Source organism: Cervus elaphus, chromosome 24 (genome assembly GCF_910594005.1).
Source record: "Cervus elaphus chromosome 24, mCerEla1.1, whole genome shotgun sequence".
NCBI lineage: Eukaryota > Metazoa > Chordata > Mammalia > Artiodactyla > Cervidae > Cervus > Cervus elaphus.
The window spans coordinates 24,282,111-24,306,190 of record NC_057838.1 but is presented as its reverse complement, the minus strand read 5'-3'; the positions used below and the strand labels follow the sequence as shown (position 1 = coordinate 24,306,190).

The 24,080-nt window shown below is 46.7% G+C and overlaps 1 protein-coding gene across 7 annotated transcripts in view; it reads right to left on the bottom strand.

Moving 5' to 3' along the window:
- Positions 1 to 975: 975 nt before the first annotated feature.
- XYLB (xylulokinase) overlaps positions 976 to 24,080 on the bottom strand; it is a 44,324-nt gene continuing 21,219 nt past the window's right edge. For 5 of the 7 annotated variants that reach the window (XM_043885585.1, XM_043885588.1, XM_043885587.1 and 2 more), the window contains 8 exons: positions 23,402 to 23,517; positions 22,479 to 22,594; positions 21,768 to 21,841; positions 20,973 to 21,069; positions 15,759 to 15,817; positions 13,468 to 13,555; positions 10,847 to 10,941; positions 976 to 6,434 (listed from right to left, as the gene is read on the bottom strand). In XM_043885585.1, coding sequence (XP_043741520.1) covers positions 6,357 to 6,434; positions 10,847 to 10,941; positions 13,468 to 13,555; positions 15,759 to 15,817; positions 20,973 to 21,069; positions 21,768 to 21,841; positions 22,479 to 22,594; positions 23,402 to 23,517 — 723 coding nt within the window. In that variant the 3' untranslated portion in view covers positions 976 to 6,356. Of the gene's footprint in view, positions 6,435 to 7,542; positions 10,554 to 10,846; positions 10,942 to 13,467; positions 13,556 to 15,758; positions 15,818 to 20,972; positions 21,070 to 21,767; positions 21,842 to 22,478; positions 22,595 to 23,401; positions 23,518 to 24,080 lie in introns of those variants that run through there. The other 2 variants (XM_043885589.1, XM_043885586.1) reach the window with 2 other exon arrangements.

The window sequence follows — 24,080 nt, the reverse complement described above, 5'->3', positions numbered from 1 at the left end:
TCTGAATCAATGGCATAACCAGCCAATAGTTCAAGTTGAAATTTTATGTAATTCTTGATTCCTCCCATATTCAGTCCATCAACAATCTAGTTTCAGAAACACATCCACCATCAATCCACTTCTCTTCCAAATAGACTATCACCACCCAGTATCTTAATTTGTGGACCACTGCAAGAGCAGTGAGCTAAAATCATGTCTTGTCACCTTCTTTCATTCTTGCCTGGCTATATGTTCTGGATAGCAGTTGAAATGATCTTTTCAAAATGGGACTCACTTCACATTTCTCCCTTGCTTCAAATCCTCCCATGGCTTCCTATTATGATGGCTAACAAATTGGTATATGAACAGCCCTACTTCCTCCACCATCTCACCATCATCAGCCAGACACACTGACCTACTCTCTGTTCCCAAGACACATTAAGGTGGTTTCTGCCTTAGAGCCCCCCACCGGAAACTCCCCCCTGGCAAGGCTGGAGCTGAACTCCCCACTGGCATGGGGAGTTCCCATGATTCTCTTGCAGAGCTGAAATCCATGTTGTTAGGCTCATAGGATTAGCCTCTGTCTCGACCACCATTTGCTCATGTGCTCACAGGCTGTTTGGGAAGGTGATGCTGGGTATCTGAAATATCAGGTATGAGATGATGGGAAGGTGATGATGAGTATCTGAAATATCAGGCATGAGATGATGGGAAGTTGAAAGGCAAAAACCCAGCAAATGTCCACTCTAAAATTTATGGCAGGGAATTCTGCCATTCAGGAATTCTGTGTGTTCGAACCACTCTTCCCATTTTCTTCCTTCCTCAGTGATCAAGTGGGAAACCAAGGGATCAGGAAGAAACAGCTGAGCATGGCATCCTTCCATATCAAGTTAATGACAGAAGACTATAGTGTTATACTACTTGGTATCTGTATAGTTATAACGCGTTCTAATGTGAAGCTTAAGTATATTTAACTGGCAAGATAAACTCTTAAAGGAAGCACAATTTTTGTCATTTTATTTAGAGACCTTTTTACTTAAACATACAGAAGTAGCCCCAGCCTGTTTCAGCTCATGAAAGGCCCTGATTATAGAGATATACCATAGCGGGTAATTATGAGAACTATGGGAAACATACATGAATATATATTAGTGGGTAATTTAGGTACATTAAATTACCAGTACATTAAACAATTTCAGGGGGTATGTTAATTGGATGGGTGCATGGCTTTTTTGGCAATACAATTCTCCCCAAACGTATCCATTTACTTCCAACCTGTCCCATGTGCCATCAACTTCAAAAGTTATTTCCCAGATATTTCAAAACTGTTTTCTTTCTTGTCCCCACAGTTCTTCCCACCCTGTCTTAACTTAGTGGTGGTTACCTTGAGGTCAACTAAATCAGTTGGCTTAGATGGTAATTAGGTAAAAAGGTAACTCTCCATAGCTCTTACAACAGATTAGATTATGCTGTGCTAATGGAAAATCCCCAAACCCCAGTGGCTCAAAACAACAAAATTTATTTCTCTCATACTGTAAGTCTGCTGGGGGTCCGGAAGCAAGCTATACTCATTATAGTAACTTAGTGACACAGGCTGGTGGAGGCTACACTTTGATACATGCTTCTACTATTGCAGAGAGAGGGGGACAAGAGCCTGGTAAAGTACATTCAAGCTGTTAAAACTTCTACCAGATTCTGAGAAGATGGAGGCTAGGTTGGTGGCTGCATAGCTTTTGAATCTTCCAAAATTCTCACAGAGTAACTACATGGAAGAAGAAAAAAAAAAAAGAACAGAAAATCCATGTACATTTACAATAAAACCAGGTGACAAGGTTTCCCCCAAAACACCAAAATACAAATGAGTCGAGACAACTACCAACTGCAAAAAAAGCTTCATGGACTAGTCTGTGCAAGGGGAAGCTGAGGAATGGGGTGGAAGAGGCACCTGGGAAATACAGAATCCCGAAATAGCTAAGAGATAGTCACTGGAAAGCACTGATTCAGTAACAAGAACAGTTGGTGAAACTAGGAGGGGTTTTTTCCTTCAATTCAACAGTGAGTGAATCAAAGAGACTGGTAAGAATAGAAAAAAACTAGAATGGTCCATCCTTGTGAACTCTTAAAACTGACAGGCCAAGCCTCCTTTTTAGGTCAGGCTCCCACAAGGTGGAGAAACCTCTGGAAGTGCTGGATAAGATGTTTTACTTCCAGTCACCATGCAGTAGCTGGAACAGTTAATTGCCCTTCGGAGCCATGACAAGGAAACTGGACAAAAGATAGGAGTCAACTATCTTTGGATTTTGCACCATCTTGAAACTCTGTGAAAAGAGAAATAGTTGAAGTGAGGCTTATGATTGCCCCCGCTTTCTGCCTGGAGACACATTCCAGTCCACAGTGCAGCAAGAGTGTAAAACAAGCAGAACCTGGCCACCTTGCAGAGTTGGGATCGCAGACAGAGGTTGGAGATGAGAAAACTGAAGGAGCAGAGTAGAGAGAGGAGGGCACGGCACTGAGAAAGCTGGAGGTCTGCAGACAAGTCTCCTTGGGGCTTTTGCTGAATTCAGGGTTTCACATACTTAGAATCAAACTCCATGAGGGAAGCAAGCAAGCTGAATAGCTCCAAGACTGGCACAGAACACTTTTTATTTCTAACTGGTCAAAGTGGACAAGTCCTTACTCAACACCCAGGACACTGGGAGTAAAGACTCAGAGGGTCACTCCAAGGGCAGTGGAGATGAACTAGCCCTGGAGTCAAGGCACACTGCCAAGCCTTGCCGTGATCAAGCTGGTCTATAAGTAACTTAAATACCTACCAGACAACAGGTCAACACCTTTTTAAAAGAATTCAACACATCTGGCACTGTACCATAAAAGAATTTCCAATGCCCAACATTTAATTTTTAAAATAACTGAATATGAGAAGAAGCAGGAAAATGTAACCCATCAGGAGGAAAATCAGTCATTAGAAACAGACAGAAATGGCAGAAATGATGTTACTATCAGTCAAGGAATTTTTAAAAAGCTATTTTAAACATGCTGAAAGACATTTGGAAACAGGAACATCATGAAGAGAGAATGAAATACTTCAGAAATGGACTTTCAGGAGATAAAAGAAATACAGTGTCAGGGGACATATGTGTACCTATGGCTGATTCATGTTGATGTTTGGCAGAAACCAACACAATTCTGTAAAGCATTTATCTTTCCATTAAAAAACAAACAAACAAAAAAGAAAGTGTCTTTTTTTTTAATTGGGTAGAATTGACATTTTATTTTTTCCTATATTTTTAATTCATTTAACTGTTTTATTTTTATCAATGTTACAGTATTATAAAGCTATACTTCACCTGTCACTGTTTTAATTATATCCTATAGATTTCATTATCAATCTTTTTTCTGTCCATTAATTTTTCTTTTTAACACATTTCTATAAGTTTTATAAGTATTTTACACCTAGATCTTGAACACTTTTATTTTTTTTTTGCTCCGCGGTACAACTTGCAAGATCTCATTTCCCCTACCAGGGATCGAACAGAGACAGTGAAAATGCTGAGTCCTAACCACTGTACCATCAGGGCATTCCCTCAATCACTTCATTGGACACTCTGAAATTTGGCTTTATGTTTTCCCTTTGCCCCAGGAGTACATTTTGCCTTTGCAACAGAGCTCTTTGAGGTTTTATATATATATATATATTTTAAACATTTATCTATTTATTTACTTCTTTGGTTACACCAGGTCTTAGTGGGATTTAGTTCCCTGACAACGGATCAAACCCAGGCCTTCTGCATTGGGAGAACAGAGTCTTAGCCACTGGACTACTAGGGAATTCTCATGACAGCTCTTTATACTGTCCTCTTCTTTTTTTTAATTTAGTTGTTACTTCTACCTTGTCGAAACATGTACCATTTGATACTCTTCTTCCACCCTAATCCCCACTTTCACTTTGGTCTTAGATCTAAAACGATTCAGTGCTCACTAGCAATCCTTTTGCTGAAGTCTCCCCAATCATCTCCTAGTCGGATGAGGCTTGTTTTAGTAGAATACCGAGGAGTTGAGTACAATATTTCCTCAGCTCTTGCATGATTAAAACTTAAAAAAAAAAAAAATCCTTGATACGTAAAGGGCAGTTTAACTAGACACAAAACACTCGGTTCATAACTTTTCTCTGAGTTTCTTGAACATTTGCTCCACTGCTACCTTGCTTTTTGATGCCAACCTGATCTTTTCAGAGACTTTGTCTGTCATTTTCTTTCTGGGCCTTTCCAGCTCTTCATGCTGTTTTTGCTGCCTTAGCTTTTTTCATTCTTATCTTCTATATGATTTATAGTACTTGTGGTCATTCTTATTTTCATTTGGATATGTTGTAATTTAGTCTTCATCATCTAGGGTGATTTTATCTTTCTGTTCAAATTCTTTCCCAAGTTTGGTCCATTCTCTTTTCACGTTATCTGTTGTTCACATTTTCATTTTTATTCTGAGTTTTTAGATATCTGATCTGTGGTATTCTTTCATAGCCACAATTATTTCTAATTTTTTGAAGTTCATGTTAGAGGGTTGTTATAATTTATCCTTTGTTCCTTTTTACGTGAAGTATTTCATTAGCTTTAAAAGTTATCATTCTCACTTTGTTTTCTTCTCATATTTGTATAAATAATCAGCTCCTTTTTCTGTTTATGTTGATATCCCTGTAATAATGGGCAACTCTATGGGGGCAGGGGTAAAATGAGGAGTGGATTGAGCAACTTTCTCTGTTTTTTGGTAGGAGACTTCTTGTTTGTTGGTCAGTAATGGAATTTCTTTAATAAGTAAGTCCAAGTGGTGGTGAGGTGGGGGGAGAGTTGTCTAATTTTCTTCTGAATCTTTGACCTGCTGTTGATGGGCTGTGGTCTTCAGCTTTTTGCTTCCTTTTTTGCCTTCATCCATCAAGCTTAGAAGGGTATCACTCCCTTTCAAGATGACTTCATCTTTTTCAGATGTGGTATCTCTTATCCTACTTAAACCTCTAAACTCCTTCCCTTGACTTCCCACCAGTCTCTGCTCTGATCCTCTAGGTCTCAAACCTGTTGCAGCATTTGTGTCCTCTGGATGAGACCGCAAGTAGTTAGGTTTAACCCAAGTTCAACTTAGGTGCAGGCCTGTAGCAACAGAAAAATCTGGAGGATTGTGCAGGAGGCAGATCACAGAGGACTTTCTATGGAGGCTTTTGCAATAATTTCAGCAAGGAATAAAAGGGTCTAAAGTAAAACAGGGAGGGGTGGAGAGAAAGGAACTACTTTTAAGGGACTACTGAAGGAATAACCAAAGTTACTTGGTGACGGATCTGAGGTGGGAAAGCAGATATCTGAGTTCTGAGTTTGGGTTCATGAATGAATGAATGGGTAGATGGTGGTACCAATTCACTGAAACACGAAGTCTGGAGGAGGAGGTTTGGGGAAGGGCATGGGAAGATGAGTTGCGTCTGAAGTACCCCTGTGAGAATGCTGACCAACTCCAGAGAGTTCTGGCTGCAAACACCGAGCTGGGTGTAACTAGTATTTAAGGAGCAGCTGAGGTCCAAGGCTAGATGAAATCATCCAACAAGAGGGGACAGAATCGGAGGGAAGGAGGAATGGGAACAGCGATTTGGGGCCCAGCAATAATTGAAGAGTAGACAGGGCAGAAGTCTCAGTAAAGAAGAAAGAATGAATGATAAATAAGGAAAGCAGGTGGGGAAGAAAATGGTAACCCACTCCAGCATTCTTGCCTGGGAAATCCCATGGACAGAAGAGCCAGGTGGCTACAGTCCATGGCATCCAGAGTTGAACATGACTGCGCACACATGCACACAAGGAAAGGAGGAGAAAAGTTGGAGAGAATGGTTGTCATAAAGAAGACAAAAAGAAGAATCATCACTGCAATGGATTAAGACATACAAAGTATGTTAAATGTATCATACTGATACTAAAAACCTAACTGCTTTCAGAGCATGTTTGGGGATCAACTTATCATCCTGAAAACTGGTGAATAAAGAGGAAAGAATCTATTTATTTCGCTTTGTCTTTCCCAATCGGCTGATTTAGGTCCTGAAAGGGGAGAAGTCACAACTTTTCTTGGCTATATCCCAAGCTCAGTGTTATCTTGCCTCCTGGGATAAAGACAGGAAAAGAGAGATGCCTTCCTGCCCTGAGCACAACGGCATGGGGACGCAATCAGCCCATCTGGACTCAGGAGGATGTGCTAAGATGGGCTTTAAGGTGGTCCTAGGCAGGGCTGTAGCACTGCAAGAAATCAGGTGGGGAAGTGGGGAGGGCAGAGCTGCCCAGAATAGGGAAGAGGATCCCAGCTGTCCAAGGCCACATCTCCAGGTGGGGTCAGGGGGCCTGGGCCTGCAGAATTCACTCTGGAGGCCCCCGGGTCTGGCTCAGGATTCTCTGCTCAAGCATAGCATACCGCTGGAGGAGGGCCTCATAGACCTGGAGGGGTGGAAAGAGCAGTTTAGGATGGGGAAGGGAAGGTGCCTCTTACATCTCTTTGCAAATTACAGTTTAAAAACTTTTCCATCCCGCTCACTTGCAATTTAATTTTTTTGCTGGGCAGACAAAAGAGAAGTGTCAATTCACAAAAGAGGAAATGGTAGTAGTTCCCCAACCTGTAGTTTTCAGATCTTTAAAAAATGGGAACTAAGACAAGAAACCAATTTTGGTTCTTAAATCTACAAAACATTTAAAAATTCTGGTGAAGGTGCCTGGAAATGACTGTCTCTTTGCACAGTTGGTAGAAGTTGGTGGTGCAACACTTTAGGAAATCACCTCAACTTTACATTTGGATAAAGGGGCTTGAAAATGCCCATAGCTTTCGACCTGGTTATTCTACTCCGCAAAGCTCTCCTAAGGAAATAATCCTAAATGTAGGGTGCTAGGTACACCAAAGGTCTTCTCAGACACCACTAAACATTCAGACTCACAAGACTACCATGGGTTACACCTTGACCCTCAACAGAATATACTGGAGAAACAAGAGTGCTGGCACAGTGGCTGAAAGGGCCCATGAACAGTTTGTACAGGTGTCCGGGGAAGGGTCTCTGCCTCCCTGCCTTCTTCCCTCCCTACCCCCCAGGTCACAGCTCAGATGCAAGGAGATGAAATCCACATCTTACAGGTGCAGTAGCCTCATTTCCCACAGAAGTATCTCTCCCAACAACTCTGTGGGCAAGAGATGTGCCTGTGAGAGGTCACAGCACTCAGGGAGCCCTAAGTCTGACTCACCCTTAGGTATTTGCTTTTTCCCACTTAAGATGCAGTTTCCTCATTCAAGGCCATATGGCCATAAGCAATGTTGCCTCGTAACACTGTTGACATTCCATTTTTTATTAAGTCTCGAAGGAAGCAGAGCTAGAACATTAACCAAAGCCCAAATTCTCATGCAGAACAGGCAGAGGTTTTGTTAATCCTTTACCCACATAGGATCAATTATAATAAACAAAAAACTAGAAGCAACTGCTTTTAAGACATGGAAAATGCTTGAGAAATGTGATTCATCAGCCAGTCAGAATATTATGCAGTCATTAAAAATAACATGTAGGCACATTTTTAAGAATATAAATATTTGGTTGTAATGCAGAATTTTAAAAGTGGGATACATCTGAAAGAATGCTTTAACACACAGTCAGGCAAACTGTGATTTGGGGAAATATCTCTTGATGAAAATGAGGCATAAAATGGAGAGTGAAGAGAGCTTGCAATATGGAATGTAGAGATTTGTAACATTAAAATCTGTCAATAGAGTAATAGTTGCAAATATTCAAACAATAAAGTCTGTGGCTAAAGGAGCTAAAAGAAAAAAAAAAACTAAAATGGACTACAAAATTATGTATATAATGTGCTATAAAATAAAACCCAAACCAAAAAACCAACAAGGGAAAAAGGGCCAGAAAGAAACACAACCCCACATTCTTCCTCCTCATGCCTTTCGTTTAAAGCTCTTTTCGCCTGTAGCTTCCACAAGTGTAAGCCTTGCAGTTCAGGTCAGTGTGTGTTACAGATAAGACATCATAGACCAGCAACACTGAAGACCAGGGATCCATATTTCAGTGGGACTCACATATACCACTAGGAGGTCATGCCAATCTCAATTTGGCTTAACCGGCCCCTAAAGCAAGGACTTGAGCAACTGATTATGCAACAGGGCCTCTGCCCATGAACTCACTGGGGAAGTAAGGGGGCCTTTGATCTCCTCCCCAAGGAGGAAATTGGAACATTCAGCTGAGCCTACAGGGAAAATACAGTTCCTGTCTTGAGTTTCCACTTGAGCACAGGTGCGCCATAGAAGGCAAATAGAGGATGCTGCCCGGCTGTTTACAATCCGGTCCTCAAATAAGTCACTTGTGCCAACAATCACAGGCTGTCACTGCTTGCCAGCTAGTGCTGAGAAGGATTCTGAGGTTACACTTGGGTTTAACAGTAAAGAGTTCCATGAGCTATTAGCTCATGGTCATAAGCAAGCCAGGGAGAGTGGCAGGACACACTCTAAGTGTTTGCCACCTGTCATGAGGCAGGCGCAGCTGTTTGTTACCCTAAAGCTTTCCCCAGCTCCCTTCTTCCTTTCTGGCCTCCTTCTAGAGAGGATAAAAGAGCAGCCAGACTCTACCCCAGGCTGACTGTATAACCAAGTGGTCATCCACTGGGGGAGTTGAGGGGAACAGTGTAGTATGTTTCTCCCTGATAAGCAAGAGTGTGTGAGGAGACACTCTCTGCCCAATGCCATGCTCTGATTCCTGCCTATGAATGCAGCTGTGGGCAGACAGGATGTTAGAAGCAGCTACGAACATCCTGTGGCCATGTGGAACACAGCTAGTGCAGCGCGATCCACTACGGCAGCCACAAGCTATATGCGGTCCTGAGTGCTTGCAATGTGACTGCTGCTGCTAGTAGAAAATGCATACCAGATTTCAGAGCTCATCCACACACACACAAAGTAAAATATCACACGAGCAACTTTTCTTATTAATTACATGTTGAAATGACAGTAGTTTGGACATTTTGAATATATTAAAGTCAGTACTTTTTTTTTTTATTTTTATGAGACTACCAGAGAATTTAAATGATATACATGGTTCTCATGATGTTCCCTTTGTCCACTGATGATCTGGAGAATGTCAAAGAATCTGACCCAGGGCCCTGACACAGCTGAACCACTGAACCAATACTGGCAACACCATCCGACCTCCTGTGGTATAACAAAGCCATGCTAGGCAAGCATTCTTTTTAAGCCTCACTATGAGTAGGTTAAAAGCAGGCTGGACAGATGTCCCCCAGTTCCCAGATGAAGAAACAAGAGGTCTGCAGACGAGGAGTGCGGGTTAAAGTCACGTGAAGGTCACATGGAGAGGGAGAGGCATGATAAGAATCAGAACCCAAAGGCCCTTTATCTCAAGGCAGGCTCTTTCCACCGTATTGAGCTGCCTTTTAAACAGCACACACAACAGAAAGTAATGGCAGCCTGGGCAGACCCATGTGGGCGGGTTATCTAATCACCTGGAAAGTAGGAGCTTCTGCTTCCAAGACAGGCGGGGAGACAGTTCTCCAGGGTGTTCCTACACACCTTGTGACAGCTTTTGTTCCTGACTATCTCTTCAGGGGTGTTTGTATAGCAAACAGCCTTGGAAGATGGACAGAGGGGAAATTGGTGTGCTGATCAGGATCAGAAAGATAAGGACTCTTTTGAGGGCCAAGGCTGGACGGGTTTGTTGGCAGCTCCTTTATGATGCTGGGGGATTCCTAAGCTTGGGGTCCCCTCAGTTGGGTCACAGACACCGTGAGGGCACGCCATCACGTGGGTCCACTCCACACTGTCGCATGGCTCTCCAAGGCCAAGGAACACTGATACAAACATGGAGCCTAAACGGCCTGCGGTACTGTGAGTAATAAAGCCCTCTGTTTGGGTCGCCCCTGCTCCTGGGCTGCAAGAACCTTCTGCAAACTGGAAAGGTGGTGCAAACTGTCCAGACTGCCCCTTGCTACAACTGGGTAAAACTCGAAAGAGTCATCCCAGCTTCAGAACTTCCTGTAGGATTGGCCGAGGGCTCCACTGAGATGGCACCGCAGCAGCTCCTCTCCCACCTCGGCCCAGCCCTGCCTCTTCCATTGCCCTTCCACAGATGCAGATTCCAAGAGTGCCCCTCATAAACCTCCTATATGTGCAAGTGTTAGTTGCTCAGTCGTGTCCGACTCTTCAAGACCCCATCTGTAGCCCACCAGGCTCCTCTTTCATGGGATTCTCCAGGCAAGAATACTGGAGTGGGTAGCCATTCCCTTCTCCAGGGGATCTTCCCTACCCAGGGATCAAACCCGGGTCTCCTGCATTGCAGGCAGATTGTTTACCATCTGAGCCACCAGGGAAGCCCATAAATCTCTTGCATTCTCATCAACAACTCAGGGTCTGCTTTCCAGAGTAGCAACTTGTAGCAAGTGGGGTCTGTGTTCCCCAACTGAGGAACCACACCGTTGTCTTGGATCCAGACTTCAGATCTGAACAGTAGAAACCCAGGGTGTCTTACACTTAAGTGACAGAGTCTTTCAGCGGCTTCTGTAACCCTGTGAATTAGAAGCAAGCACCCACTCCAAGGTATCAGAGCAAGGAAGATGCGCCCAGTGGGCCATCTGATCCCTGGGGCTACAAGATTAGAGGTATCTCTGAATCTCAGAGACAACCTGCTTCCTTTGCTCCATTTTTTTGACAATTAAAAAAAAAAAAAGTAGATTTCCTCTTCAGTTGAGCACATCAACTGTAATGTAGGTGACAAAGAAAATACTTACCTTTTGGAAATAAGAACCTAGTTGGTTTTTCACAATGCAAGTGCCACAAATACATTTGGATGGTCTCTTACCTGAGACGCTCCTGGGGTTGGGGTTGCAACTAATCTGGGATTTGGGGCTAACTTCACAATCTCTGCGAAGGGCACGTCTGCTCCAGCTGCAAGGCCTAGAAGGGACAGCTCGTTTTGTATCAGTGCATATTGCAAATGAAGGTGTTACCCGGAAATAGCATTTTATCTCTGGAGTGAGAATATGTTCTAAAACTGGATTATGGTGACAGTTGTACAACTTAATAAAATGTTTGCTGTTTTCTTCCCCTTTATATTGGCTGTGCCGAGTCTTTGTTGCGGCACAGGGGTGTCTCTTGTTGCAGAGTTCAGGCTCAGTTGCTCTGAGGCCTGCGGGATCTTAGTTAACCCATGTCTCACCCATGGATGGTAGATTCTTAACCATTGGACCACCAGGGAAGTCCCACAACTTAGTAAAGTTACTAAAAAACGCTGAATTGTATAGTCAAGTATGGGTGATTTTTTTTACATCATATAAATTGTACCTCCATAAAACCATCTTAAAAAGGGGGAGAAAGTGAAGACAAGTTTCAAGGGCAGCCCTCGTCCTCAGCAGGGCCTAGTTTGTCGGAAGTGCATGTTAGGAGGCAGCTAACCTCTGAGCTCTGACAGACGGGAGGGTCTGCCTGCCTCCCCTCCCTCACACGACTCCACTCTCCCCATCGCCCACTACACTGCAGTCATCCCAGCTTCTCTCAATTCCTTCTGCCCAGAGCCTTTTCACTGTGCAGAATGTTCCCCCCTCTCTTTTCAACGAAGCTGCCCCTAAGAACATCCCTGCCGCCCCTCAGCACCGTCCGCTTTCCTCAGGGCGTGTCACACACTGCCACAGATTTAAGGGCTCTCCCTGCCTGAGACGGAAGCTCCGAGAGGCCAGGCCTTGGTCTCCACGGGAGCCCCGGTGTCTAGCACACTGCCTGCGTCCAGGAGGCACTCAGTAAGGGCTCACCAAGCAAAGGAGAGATGGGGCTGGAAAGAGGGAAGGCGGCCGGAGGTGGGCAAGGAAAAAAGAGGAATTTCCAAGCAAATTAAGCAGCAGTATCAGACTGAAGGGAAACTCAAGACCAAGAGGGAAGGAGGGCCCACTAAAGATGGGAGGCCTGGTTCTCGTGCGGAATGCTGGAATATCCCAGTCCAGAGCTGTGTGGATGAGGGGCCAGTGGATGGCAGGGTGGCCCCCAGAGAGACTTCTCCAAAGACTCTGGTCCTGCTCCACTTATAGCCTGGCTTTGTGTGACTGGCTTTTGTCCCTAGACATAGCTGGAGAGAATGGGTGTGGACATAAAGTGGGAACTGGTGTTCTAGGACTTAGCTCAGGTTTTAGTTTTGCATGGCAGTACAGGGCAGTATCCACAGGTAATCTCTGGCAACTAAACAGGCACAGAAGGGAATTTCCTGGCTGTCCAGTGGTTAGCACTCAGCAATCTCATTGCCAGGGCTTGGTTCAATCCCTGGTCAGGGAACTAAGATCCCACAAGCCAAGCAGTGCAGGGGAAAAAAAAAACAATGGCACAGAAAAATAAGAAAGAAAAACAGTGCAGAATAGCAGTGGAGGCCCCAAAGAGTAGTTCCTTTCCTGTTTTGGCAGAAGGAGTATAAAGTGAACCCCACTGAAGGCTGGAAGCTTATGGAGTGGAGTTTTCAAAGTTCTGAGAAAAACATTTTAGAGCCCTTTGTCCAGCCCAGGTAGCATTCTTTGGGAGGGTGGACGTGTAAGCCCTCAGAAAACTATCACCTACCGGATTTTTTCTTAAAAATGTATTCAGGCTGTATATTCTAACAAAACTAGCATAGAAATGAAGAAGGAAAAAGACTGAAGGGAGTCACCAAAAAAAAAGGAAACAAAGACAAACTCAAAGTGTAGATAAAGTCAACAGGATGTAAAGTTTGATTAAAAACAAGAGTTTAGAGATGAATTGCCCAATGATCTCTATACGGAGGTGGCACCATGTGGGATGAGGAAGACGGGGGGAGGGAAGGGAATGAAAGAGTAACAGTTTATTAAGAGGAGGCTATGCTCCCTGATTAATTCTCAATGTTCAAAGAAAAAAATACAAGGTTAAATAAGTGTGTTAAGAAGTTAAGGATACATGTGTGAAGAATGGAACCGCCAGAGGGAAAGGACACAGCCCTTGAGGTACGTGGGTGGGCAACCTGAGCAGGCAGAGGCTATGGCAAATGGACCACACAGGTGAAACAACACCCCTGTGGGCCTTTGCTGCTCCCCTAGTTTCTGCGATGCCTCGGTCAGAGCCATGGTCCCCCCGTGGAGCTGTCCAGGGTCCTGGACTGCTTGGCTCTGAAGCGTTCACTTTTGTGTCCATTTCCTGCTCTCGTTGAAAAGACGGCTCTGGGCATCATCCACCCCTCCTACCTACCACTGTCCAGACTCAGACCGAGTGCCCTCAGCCAATGTCTGAGCAGGCTTCATTTAGTTAGGACTGTGCCTCTCTTTTCCAGTTTTAAGTAAAGAATAAAGGCATAGAGGGTTTGGGAGGGGAGAAAAGTGAAGCCCGCCATGTTCCTGAAGACTGGGAACATCCCAATCTCCCCATTCCACTGTCCTCAGCCCAGCTAGTTCCCCAACCGCTTCCAGAGGTGTCTGCCCCCATCCATCCACCTACCGTGGAAAGCTCGGTAAGCGGAGCCCACACAGGCAGAGTTGGCGGTGTCTATGATGTACACGGGCGTACCAAACACATCTGCAAGCACCTGGAAAGGACAGAGGTTCTGACTGTGGCGAGTCGTTCCTCAGAGGGGCTGTGGACACAGACTTGAATTTTCCAGGCTCTCTTTTCTCATGCCTTCTGATACCTTCGATTCCACCTCTACCGCCTTAAAGGAAGTACATTTGACCATGCCTGCCACCCTGGTGATCCCAGGGTCAGGGTGACCTGGGAGAGGTCTCCATTGGAGGGCCTAGGATCTCCATGTTGGCCCTGCACTGTTTAGCCATTTTATCAAAGACAAGGAGGAAGTTTTAGACTAGATGCTTAGCAAACAGCCAAGGTGGAGACGGCTAGGTCTCTGACTATTACTAACAAGATCAGACAAACCCAAACTAACAAGAACAGGTCTTATATGGATAAACATAAAGCTTTCCATGTAAGTCCCCCAGATAAACTGTATTAGTTTAGAATAGAGGACCTGTACTAAGAGGAGCTCATGTGGAAAAGACTCGAGGTTCTTAGTTCATGAGAGATATTAGGGATGTGCTTCCCTAGTGGCTCAGCAGTAAAAAAAAAAAAAAAATCTGCCTGCAATGGAGGAGACACGGGTTTGATACCCGGGTCAGGAAGATCTCCTGGAGAAGGAAATGGCAACACACTCCAATATTCTTGCCATAGGAAATTCTATGGACAGAAGAGCCTGGCAGCCTACAGTCCATGGGGTCACAAAAGGGTCGGACACGACTTGGCGACTAAATGACAGAACTGTTGATGTCCCATCCAGATCCCCTTACTGGGCTGGCATGCACCCTCACCCACATGTCGTGAGTATTGGCTAACAGTTCATGACTGCCTCTCAAAAGAATTGCTCTTCAAACTGCACATGCTCAAAAATGCAGAGAGTGAGGCTGAACAGAGGGCTTAGATACAGATTCTCTGGTCATTGAATACATCCAAGTGAACAAAGCCCCCAAAATGGGGCGCAGGACTTACAGATCTCACGGTCAGATCAACCTGTACATGAGCTCTCTTTGCCACATTGAGGCAATCCTTACTGAAAAAAGAACATATTGCTCCTAAACCAGAAGAGGAGGTTGCACAAAAGAAAAAGATATTCCAGAAGAAATGGAAGAAACAAAAACTTATGGCCCTGGAATAAACGCCAAAAAAATTGCAAAAAATAAATGCAAGTAAAAGTGAAAAAAAAAAAAAAAAGAAAGAATTGCTCTTGGAACTCCCCTGGCAGTCCAGTGGTTAAGACTCTGTGCCTTCCAATGCAGGGAGTGCGGTTTAATCCCTGTTCAGGGAACAAGGATCCCACATGCCGCAGGGCACAGTCAAAAAATAAATAAAAATTTTAAAAATTGCTCTTGGCTGAACAGAGGCTCCCTCTCACAGGAGGTTATTCTCACCTCTTCCCATGTAGCTAGTTGCCCCCTTTACTCCAAGGTGGAGCCAAGTCTGCAGCATAGTTCACGTGCCTCATCTCCACCTGGGATGGAGCTGAAGCTGACTCTAGCCAGAACCACATCCTTGCTTATCCTTCTTCCCCTGCCCTGCCTGCTTCCCTCACTCCCTCTCTCCTGGGAGCACTCTCCCAACAAATCACTTCTAAAAGAATTCCCATTTTAGGCGTTGCTTCTAGAGAACCTTACCTAAGGCAAGTATGTTACACGTCAACAGTCAATACACTTGCTCAAACAGCTAAGGCAGCCTCAGGCTGTATCTAAAACTGCTCAGTGTCCCAGTAAGACACTGACAGCTCCATGATGTGACGGCCTGACTGTCAGATATCTGCAGGTGGACTCCACTTTGGGTCATATATTTCCAACACAATGAAGGACCAGAAAGACAGTGACAAAGTCTGGCAACTGTATAACAAGAGGAATGGCTGGGAGAATCAGAGACGTTTAAATTGGAAGGGGGAAACCTTGAGGAAGACAAGAACAGTGGCCTTAGATGTCAGAAGATCTGCCGTGAAAGACAGGCACTTTCTGTGTGACTCCAGAGGCCGATGCTGGGATCAGAGAGTGGAGTTGGACAGGGCAATGGATTTCATTTGAGTGTAAGATTGAACCTGTTCTCCTTGTGAGCTGTAAAGAGCTGGCTTCCTGGGAGAGAATGAGCTGTAAGTTCCCCATCTCTGCAGGAGTGGGAACAGGGGCAGTATTACTGCTGAGTCTCTTGCTCTTAGAAGTATTAGACACGGACGAGGCCCTAGTGCGGAGCTTGCTACCAGCACTCACCTGTAGGATGTCTCTGTTGTGAGATGCTCCTCCGGTGGCCAAAATTTTTGTCTTGGGCACTGTAAGGAAAAACAAAAAACAAAACCAAAAAATGGCCGTGACAATTCCCCCACGGCAGAAAAGGCTGTTTTTCAGAGTTCTTCTGCCACAAAAGGCGAGCGTCAGGTCAATGCCTCTTGCTTGTCACACGGGGCTTGGGGGGAGATCTGAAGCTGGCTCTGTCCATGTAGACTTGTCATATAAAATCTGCTTGTGAGGCCACTGCCTCACCCACCTCTTGGGAGAAGAGGATACACAGGATGGTTCTAAGGTTCCGGCCATGTTGCATTTCTTTTTTTTTTTTTTTATGTCATTTGGTTCAGAGTAATACAAGGACAGAGGTTTTGTTTTTTTTTACCTTTTCAAAATTATTTATTTCTTTACGTTTGGCTATGCTAGATCTTTGCTACTGTGCGGGTTCCTCTCTAGTTGTGGGGTGAGGGCTTCTCACTGCGGTGGCTTCAGCTGCCGTGCAGCGTGGGCTGTAGGGCATGCAGGCTCCAGTGGGTGCGGCGCACAGGCTCACAGTCAACCCGGAATCGAACCCATGTCCGGCATTGCCAGGTGGATCATTCACCGCTGAGCCCCAGGGAAGCCCCGGTGTTGTATTTCTTAACCAGAGTGCTCAATGAACCGGTGTTTGATTTTTTAATCTGTCTTTGCAGTTAGCTGCATGAAGCATATATTCTGCTGCATGCAAGATATTTTCTGCAATAAAAAATAACAAAGTGCCATCTAGTAAAAGACATATAGTTCCACTTCAGGTTAAAATGGAGATGGTCAAGACAGAACATCCCTTGTACTGTAACAATGAGAGACTGCTGAACCAAAAAAAAAAAAAATATATTTAATGCTAACAAAAAGTGGTAGACGCAGGGAATTCTCCAGTGGACCCGTGGTCAGGACTTGGCACTTTCACTGGTAAGGACCTGGGCTCAATCCCTGGTCGGGAACTAAGATCCCACAAGCCATGCAGCATGCCTCCCTCCCCCACAAAAAAGTTGTAAATGGAAAGAAATGTAAATAAATTAAATTCTGGAATGAGATGAGCCCTTAAATGCTGACTTGCCATACCATAGTACAAGATAGGTGGTGTAGTGACCCTCCAGAGGCATCTAAACTGCCAGAAGAGAGAACCCGCCAATCAATAGGTGGTGTTGGTACCAGAAAGGTGTCCCAAAGGCAGAGCCAGTCCTCCTCATCCCCCCCAGGGGCCTCTAAGTGGTGATGTGGAAGCCAGGGGCAGGGCGGGAAAACAGAGAGAGAGCTCTGTAATCTCATAGTGCTTATATCCCTAACCTCCTGTGTCACAGGACTCTTTTACCATAAAAAGGCATGTATCTATTATGCAAGTATTTAAAAACAAATGTTATAAGCCCCTCTCAGCCTCCCCCATCTTCACCCTCCGGCCATGAAGAAAGTGCCTGGGCTGGGAAGAGGGGAAAGGATGACAGCCAGCTACGGAGACAATTCAGGATGCATGTTCCTGTGTGATTCCATGTTGGAAAAGCAAAACATACTCCATTCACAACTGCAAGAGGAGTCAGCTGGGTGTGATGTAAAGCACCACGAAGGCTTAGATAGAGTTTGGGTTTGTATGTACCCTTCGTAGGTAAAACGGGAACAGGACTCCGGCTTTATAAAAATAAGCTCATAAAGGGGACTGAAAGTGCTCCCAGACTGCACGAGTGGTTAGGGAGAAGAGATGGGATTATAGGTACTTTTCTCTCCTTTATTTTCAAAACTTGCTATTATAAGGCTGCTTTTGAAAAAAAAGTTTTTGGCTGCACCACACGAGATGTGGGGTCTTAGCTCCCCAACCAAGTTTCAAACTCATGCCCCCTACCCTGGCAGCACAGTCTGAACCACAGAGAAGTCCCTATAAAGCTTTGTTGCTCTTATAAGTCAACCTAAACCAAATGAAATATACATGGAAACATAAGCTGAAAAGGAACCATGGCGTTAGCCCCGCCCAGCCGGGTGCCTCGGTCTCCTGGTGTCTAAATATCAAGACAGGGATCATTCCTTAAAGAGAGCAGATGTAACCCAGTGGTTAAGAATCTAGAGTCTAGAACCAGACTGGCTTGGTTCAGAAGGGTCTGCCAGCCTGGAACAAGTGAGACAACACCCTGAGTCTTGGGTTCCTACTTTGTGAGGCAGGAGTGATACCCACCCCAGAGATACTGCTGTTAGTAAAGATAAAGTGCTTAGGAACCAGGCTGGGCACACAGTGGACACTCGGTAAATACTGACACCTGCTATCATCATGATCACCAGTCTTACTTCAGACGTCTTTCTATTCTTCTTAGATGTTATTAAAACGAGATGATGACTGTTCAATAAAGAAATGAGGGGGACCTCCCTGGCGGTCCAGTGGTTAGGACCCAGCACTTTCACTGCCAGGGCCTGGGTTCAATTCCTGGTCTGGGAACTAAGATCCTGCAAGCTGCTCAGCCGGGAACATGATGCCTGCAGTCCGTGCAGCCCTTGTGCCCTTTTAGGTTCCAGCGTGTTCATTCATGTGATCTTGTTTTGAGAGGAACTCAGCAGAGCTGGAAAGACAGGTTTGATTCGCCCCCTTAAGCTTGCTAAGAGGATAAGTAACTTTACGTTGTTTGCACAGGAATTGCTTCAGAGGCTGGGAATGCTAACATGATCACACTAGTCCCCTGGAGCCCAGGAAGGCCTTTCCGCCTTCACTGCCTCTCCCTGCATACAGGGCCAGTGGGGACAGCCCCTCAAAATTCCCTCTGCTGATGACCAGAGAACCCTTCTGGCCAGTCACTCATGTTCACCACAGCACCGGCCCTGTCCTGCTCACCTGTGCTCACTTCTCAGGGAGCTTAGAGGCCTGTGGAGACCCTTGGGGAACTTCTTTTTACACTTTTAGTGGAAGAATGGAGAGGAGTGGGACTGTTTATAAAAGTTCAGATCCATTGTGCAGTTTTGTCCAACTCTTTGCGACCCCATGGACTGCAGCAAGCCAGGCCTCCCTGTCCATCACCAAATCCTGGCGTTTACTCAAACTCGCGTCCATTGAGTCGGTGATGCCATCCAACCATCTCATCCTCTGTCGTCCCCTTCTCCTCCTGCCTTTAATCTTTCCCAGCATCAGGGTCTTTTCAAATGAGTCAGTTCTCCGCGTCAGGTGGCCAAAGTATTGGAGTTTCATCTTCAGCATCAGTCCTTCCAATGAACACCCAGGACTGATCTCCTTTAGGATGGACTGGTTGCATCTCCTTGCAGTCCAAGAGACTCTCAAGAGTCTTCTCCAACACCACAGTTCAAAAGCATTGATTCTCTGGCGCTCAGCTTTCTTTATAGTTCAACTCTCACATCCACACATGACCACTGGAAAAACCAGTAGCTTTGACTAGACGGAGCTTTATTGGCAAAGTAATGTCTCTACTTTTTAATATGCTGTCTAGGTTTAGGTCATAACTTTAAAGGAGCAAGCGTCTTTTAATTTCAAGGCTGCAATCACCATCTGCAGTGACTTTGGAGCCCAAGAAAATAAAGTCTATCACTGTTTCCACTGTTTCCCCATCTATTTGCCATGAATTGGGGTTTATAAAAGTAAGTTCATCCTATTTTAAAACGCTGTTGAGGGACTTCCCTGGTGGTCCCATGGCTAAGACTCCACGCTTCCAATGCAGGGCACTCAGGTTCCTTCCCTGGTCAGGGAACTAGGATCCCACATGCTGAAATGAAGATCCTGCATGCTGCAACTAAGACATGATGCAGCCAAATAAAAAAAATATAAAAAAAAAATGTTGAACTGTATACATCCTAACAAATGCACAGATGCACTATGAGCTGACAGCCTGACATGTTTTTGACGGAAGACACCTGTATAACCTATGAAACAGAGCCTCACCAGCACCCCAGAGGCACCACAGCCCCCGGAAAGGTAACTACCAATCAACCAGGCTTCCAACGACAGCAGATACTTTTGTCTGCTTTTGAACCTGCTGTACGCAGAGTCTGTCACACATACTTTGGGGCTGGTTTCTCCTTCTTGGCATTTTCATTTGTGAGACGCGTCCATTTTGCTGGGCTTGGTTGAGGCTGATTTACCCTCATTTCTGTGTAGGATCATGTCATCTGAACACCCCACGAGGCGCTGATCCCACCATCGACAGAGCCTGGGTTGTTTCCGGCACGGGGTGTCACGCACAGGGCCACGGGGAGGGGCCTCCCGCACGGCTCTAGTGGGCACGTGTCCGCATCTCTGTCTTGCATCCGCCGGGAAGTGAGGTTGCCAGGTGGGTGTGTACGCAGCCTTAGCAGATGCTGCCTAGCAGGTTTTTAAAAAGGTTTACCTAGCGCCTACTTTCAAAGTGTCCTTTTCACCTGACAGGTTCAAAGACATAAAATACACACCACATAGGACTTGGATTGTCGGTAGAAGTATCATGAGGAGACCCTCAAGCTGAGAGGATTCCAGGGGTTTTGACCTTCTCTTGACCACAGCTGCTGCCCAGAGGGATAAATACATCTCGGAAACCTGGACTCTGTGGTGGGCTGGTCCAAAATCCTTCAGACTCCCCCAGACCATGCCGGCAACATCAGTAGGGGTAACCCACTGACCTCCTAAAGCTGCCCACTCCATCGCTCAGTTCCTGGAGTCCCTTCCTCCCCATGGGTCTCCCCCGGCCCTGGCTCTGTCCTCTCCACCGCAGGTCTCTCAGTTCTGACAGCGGTTCTACATCCCTTCTCTTCCCTGTTCAAGCTGAAATGCCCAGAGCTGTGCCCCACAGGCAGACAGGGCGTGCCCAGAAGGTGAAGGTTCAGTGATGGCCCCAGCCCAGACCTTTGCCACCTGCACTGCCTGCGTCCTCAAGATCCCGAGCTTAGGACATTTCGTCTGCAGGATGGAGCTGAGGGTTACAGAAAGCTCTCTCAAGTCCTACAGTTCCTCGCCAGGAGATGAGGCTACTGGTGACAGAGCAGAGAGGCAGGAACAACCCGCCTCCTAGTCTAAGCCTGCCCACAGGGCCCGTCCACCTCATCCCAGGCTCTATTTCCCTCCTGCAAAAACAAGGCCCCCGTGATGGAGCCTTCAGAGTGTCCACGAGGCCTGGTCTGAAGGCAGAAAGGGTCTCAAGCACCTCGGTGTGTGAGCAGGACCCCTGGACCCCGCTCCAGGACACAGCCCACCAGCAGCTCACTTACTGACTCGATAGCCCAGCGCCTCAGCATGAATCTTCTTGGCCAGGAACTGTCCCTCGATCAGCGCTCGAATCTCCACATCCCGGGGGAATGCCGAGACCTGTCTCCAGGAGAAAGTGGACAGAGTGAAGCACTCTCATTGTCCACTCACTGCGTATGTGTCTGTGTGTGTGGTATGCATCTGTGTGTCTGTGTGTCTCTGTGTGTGTGTGTGTGTGTGTGGTGTGTTTTTAAACAAAAGCCTAGATCTGGCGCTCATGACAGGCCTCCACTGGAGCTCACCCATAGTGGTGCTCTTGAACCACTGACTTTGCCTGTCTCACACACACACACACACACACACACACACACACGCTCACGGCCTCACTCGTGTGTCACCGTGGGGAGTCAGAGCACGGGAGAGCTCAGGCTCAGTCTGTGTGGGATTAATCTCCGGCTTATGGGATTAGCAGATACAAACTACTGTACATAAAATAGATAAGTAACAAGGATTTACTGTAGAGCACAGTGAATCATATTCAATATCACGTAAGAACCTATAACATATATACAGGGTACATATTTTTTCAGAATATAATTTGAAGAAAAACTGAATCGCTGTGCTGCACATCTGAAACTCACACAATATTATAAATCAACTATACCTCAAATCAAAAATCTTTTTCAAGTATTTGTTTTATCACTGGCTGAGTAAATGAATGAGGTCCCTAAAGCTAGCATAATTTCATAGGTATTTTTTAAAATTTAATAGTCATAAATGGAGTCAACGTAGCTCCAACTGACCGATAACATACATACCTCATGGTTTTCTGCACTAAACCTATGGCGTCCAATAATTTCTGGGGTGATTTCCATGACATCAAAATAAAAACCTGAAACAAGACCAGGATAAGATTAGCTATCAGTGGTCAAAAATAAAAGATCAGCTTCTCAACAGCTTTGGAAAAAAAGCAGGGTGAAATGACCCTATGTTCCCTGGGCCTCCGACTCCCTGGAGGAGACCCGTGAATATTCTAAGGTCCTTCTCTCCAGCAAGACAGAGGGCAACTGGAAAGGCCTAGGCTAGCTCTTCATGGGGACACTTCTTCCTACACTCATCTGGCAGCCCAAGCCAGGAGGCAGCTAGCTGTCCAACTAACCCTAAAATGCCAGCACGGGTTTGACCCAGGGAGGCCCATTCCCTCCCTGCTCAGATGGCCTGCCCCAATGCGGGGCACTTTTCCTAACAGGACCTCGTGTCTGGGGCGGAAAGCTGCATGCGGGGATGCACCAGGGCAGAGCAGACACTATGGCTGCCACCTCTGATGCTGTCACTGGGAGCTTCAGGGCACAGAAGATGCAGCTTGGGCCTGGTCTGCAGCTCCCCCCTCACTCAGATCGGGGGGCTCCCACAGGAGTTTTAGGGCCCATGGAGCAGAAGTGGAGACAGTCAGGGGTCCCCTTGGCTCCTCCCCGGCCCTGCCCCTTCCGGGGCAACCGTTCCCCTCACAGGCCCCCTCACCAGCCTACCCAGGTTTCCGCCGTTCCCCATCTCCGTGGACTGCAGCGCCTTGGAGAACTCGCTCCAGGAACCTGAAGCAGACTCATCCCGGATCTTCTCTCTCATCAGGGAGCCGTTTTTAAAGCTGCAGAAGTACACACACAACCCTGAGGGAGGGGCTAGGTGCGATCTGAGTGGACCCACGGGCTTTGGGGAAGAGTCCCAGGTAGAGGCGCCGCAGGTCAGGCTGGACCCCACCCCAGCCAGTACGCAGCAGGGATCTGAGGTTCCGCCTCCTGTAGCAAGCCCAGGGCACCTCCCCCGGAGTCACCAGAAAATGCACTTGTCCTGGGGGCTCTGTTTACACAGGAGGTTGCCACAAAAGAGTCCCAGGAAGAGACAGAGTTGGGGTTTCAGCACATTGTACCCTCTGGACAATGGGCAGAACTGGCCAGACTTACTAGACCTACATATTCTCCAGGGGTTCCTGGAGCTTAAAGGCTAACCTTCCCTTGGTAGCTTCCAGCAGGTCTCCAAATGCCTGTTTGGAAGGTGCAGAACAGATCCGTTTCATGAGAACTGTCAGGAGGCAGGAGGTCCTTACTACCATTGGTTGAAGGTCCACCATGTGCCAGACACACCATAACATCACTATGAAGTAAACCTCTTGTTCCTCCCATTTGATGGGCAAAGTGTGGCTAAGATATGCTCTGGGGTCTGCCTCAGGCCACACACAATACAAGTGTTGGGGATGGAGTTTGTACCTGGGCTTGGGAGAGACTTCAGGTCCTGGGTGCTTCCCCCCACCCCAGCCTCGCACCCATTCTGCTCTCAGCAAGACCCAGTGAGTCCCTGGGGTCTCCAGTGCCCCCAGAGCCTGCTCAGTGGAATGCCCCGGGGGCTCCATGTGGTGCTGGCCCTGCCCACACCTCCTCCCCCACCCCCCGCCTACCACAGGAGCGCCATGTAGTGCTGGGGGTCAACCGGGTTGCAGAAGATGTGGCCTTCCAGGGCGGGCGTGGGCTCCTGCAGCCAGAGGAACAGCGTGTCGCTGGTGCCCAGGCTGACCTGGAGAGAGACAGGCAGAAGTGAGGCGGCTCTGTCTCTGCCACTCCAGCAGAGGCGCCCTGACCCCCTCCTCGCTTCACTGTCCAGGCTGCAGATCCTTGGATTAAACGCCATTTATTCAGAGAAACCTCTGCTGACCCTCCCACACCAAAATCCAAAGTCAGCTCCCCGAATTCGAGCTAGCATGAATTCCGCGGGCTGTTTTTCTAGAACTTACTACAACTACCTCTAAGTCAAGGATTGGATGATGACTGGTTTCCCACTAGAAGCAGAAGGGTCTGGGTTATGTCTTTATTGCCTGGAGGGCTCACAGCCCTCTGGCCCGAGGTCTGAGCCTTCTGCCACTATGCTCACTATTAAGGCAGGCAGGGGACCCGTCTACTCAGCACAGGCAACTGACCTTCTAAGAGAGGAGCTGTGGGCAGGTCCTGGGGCCTGGGTCTCCCTCTCCCCTCCCTCGGCTGCCTTTTGACCTGGATGCCCCACTGAGAGGATGCTGCTGACACCCAGTACCCTCGTCCCCTGGGGCAGAAGGAGCTGACCCTGCCTCTGGGAAGCAGAGG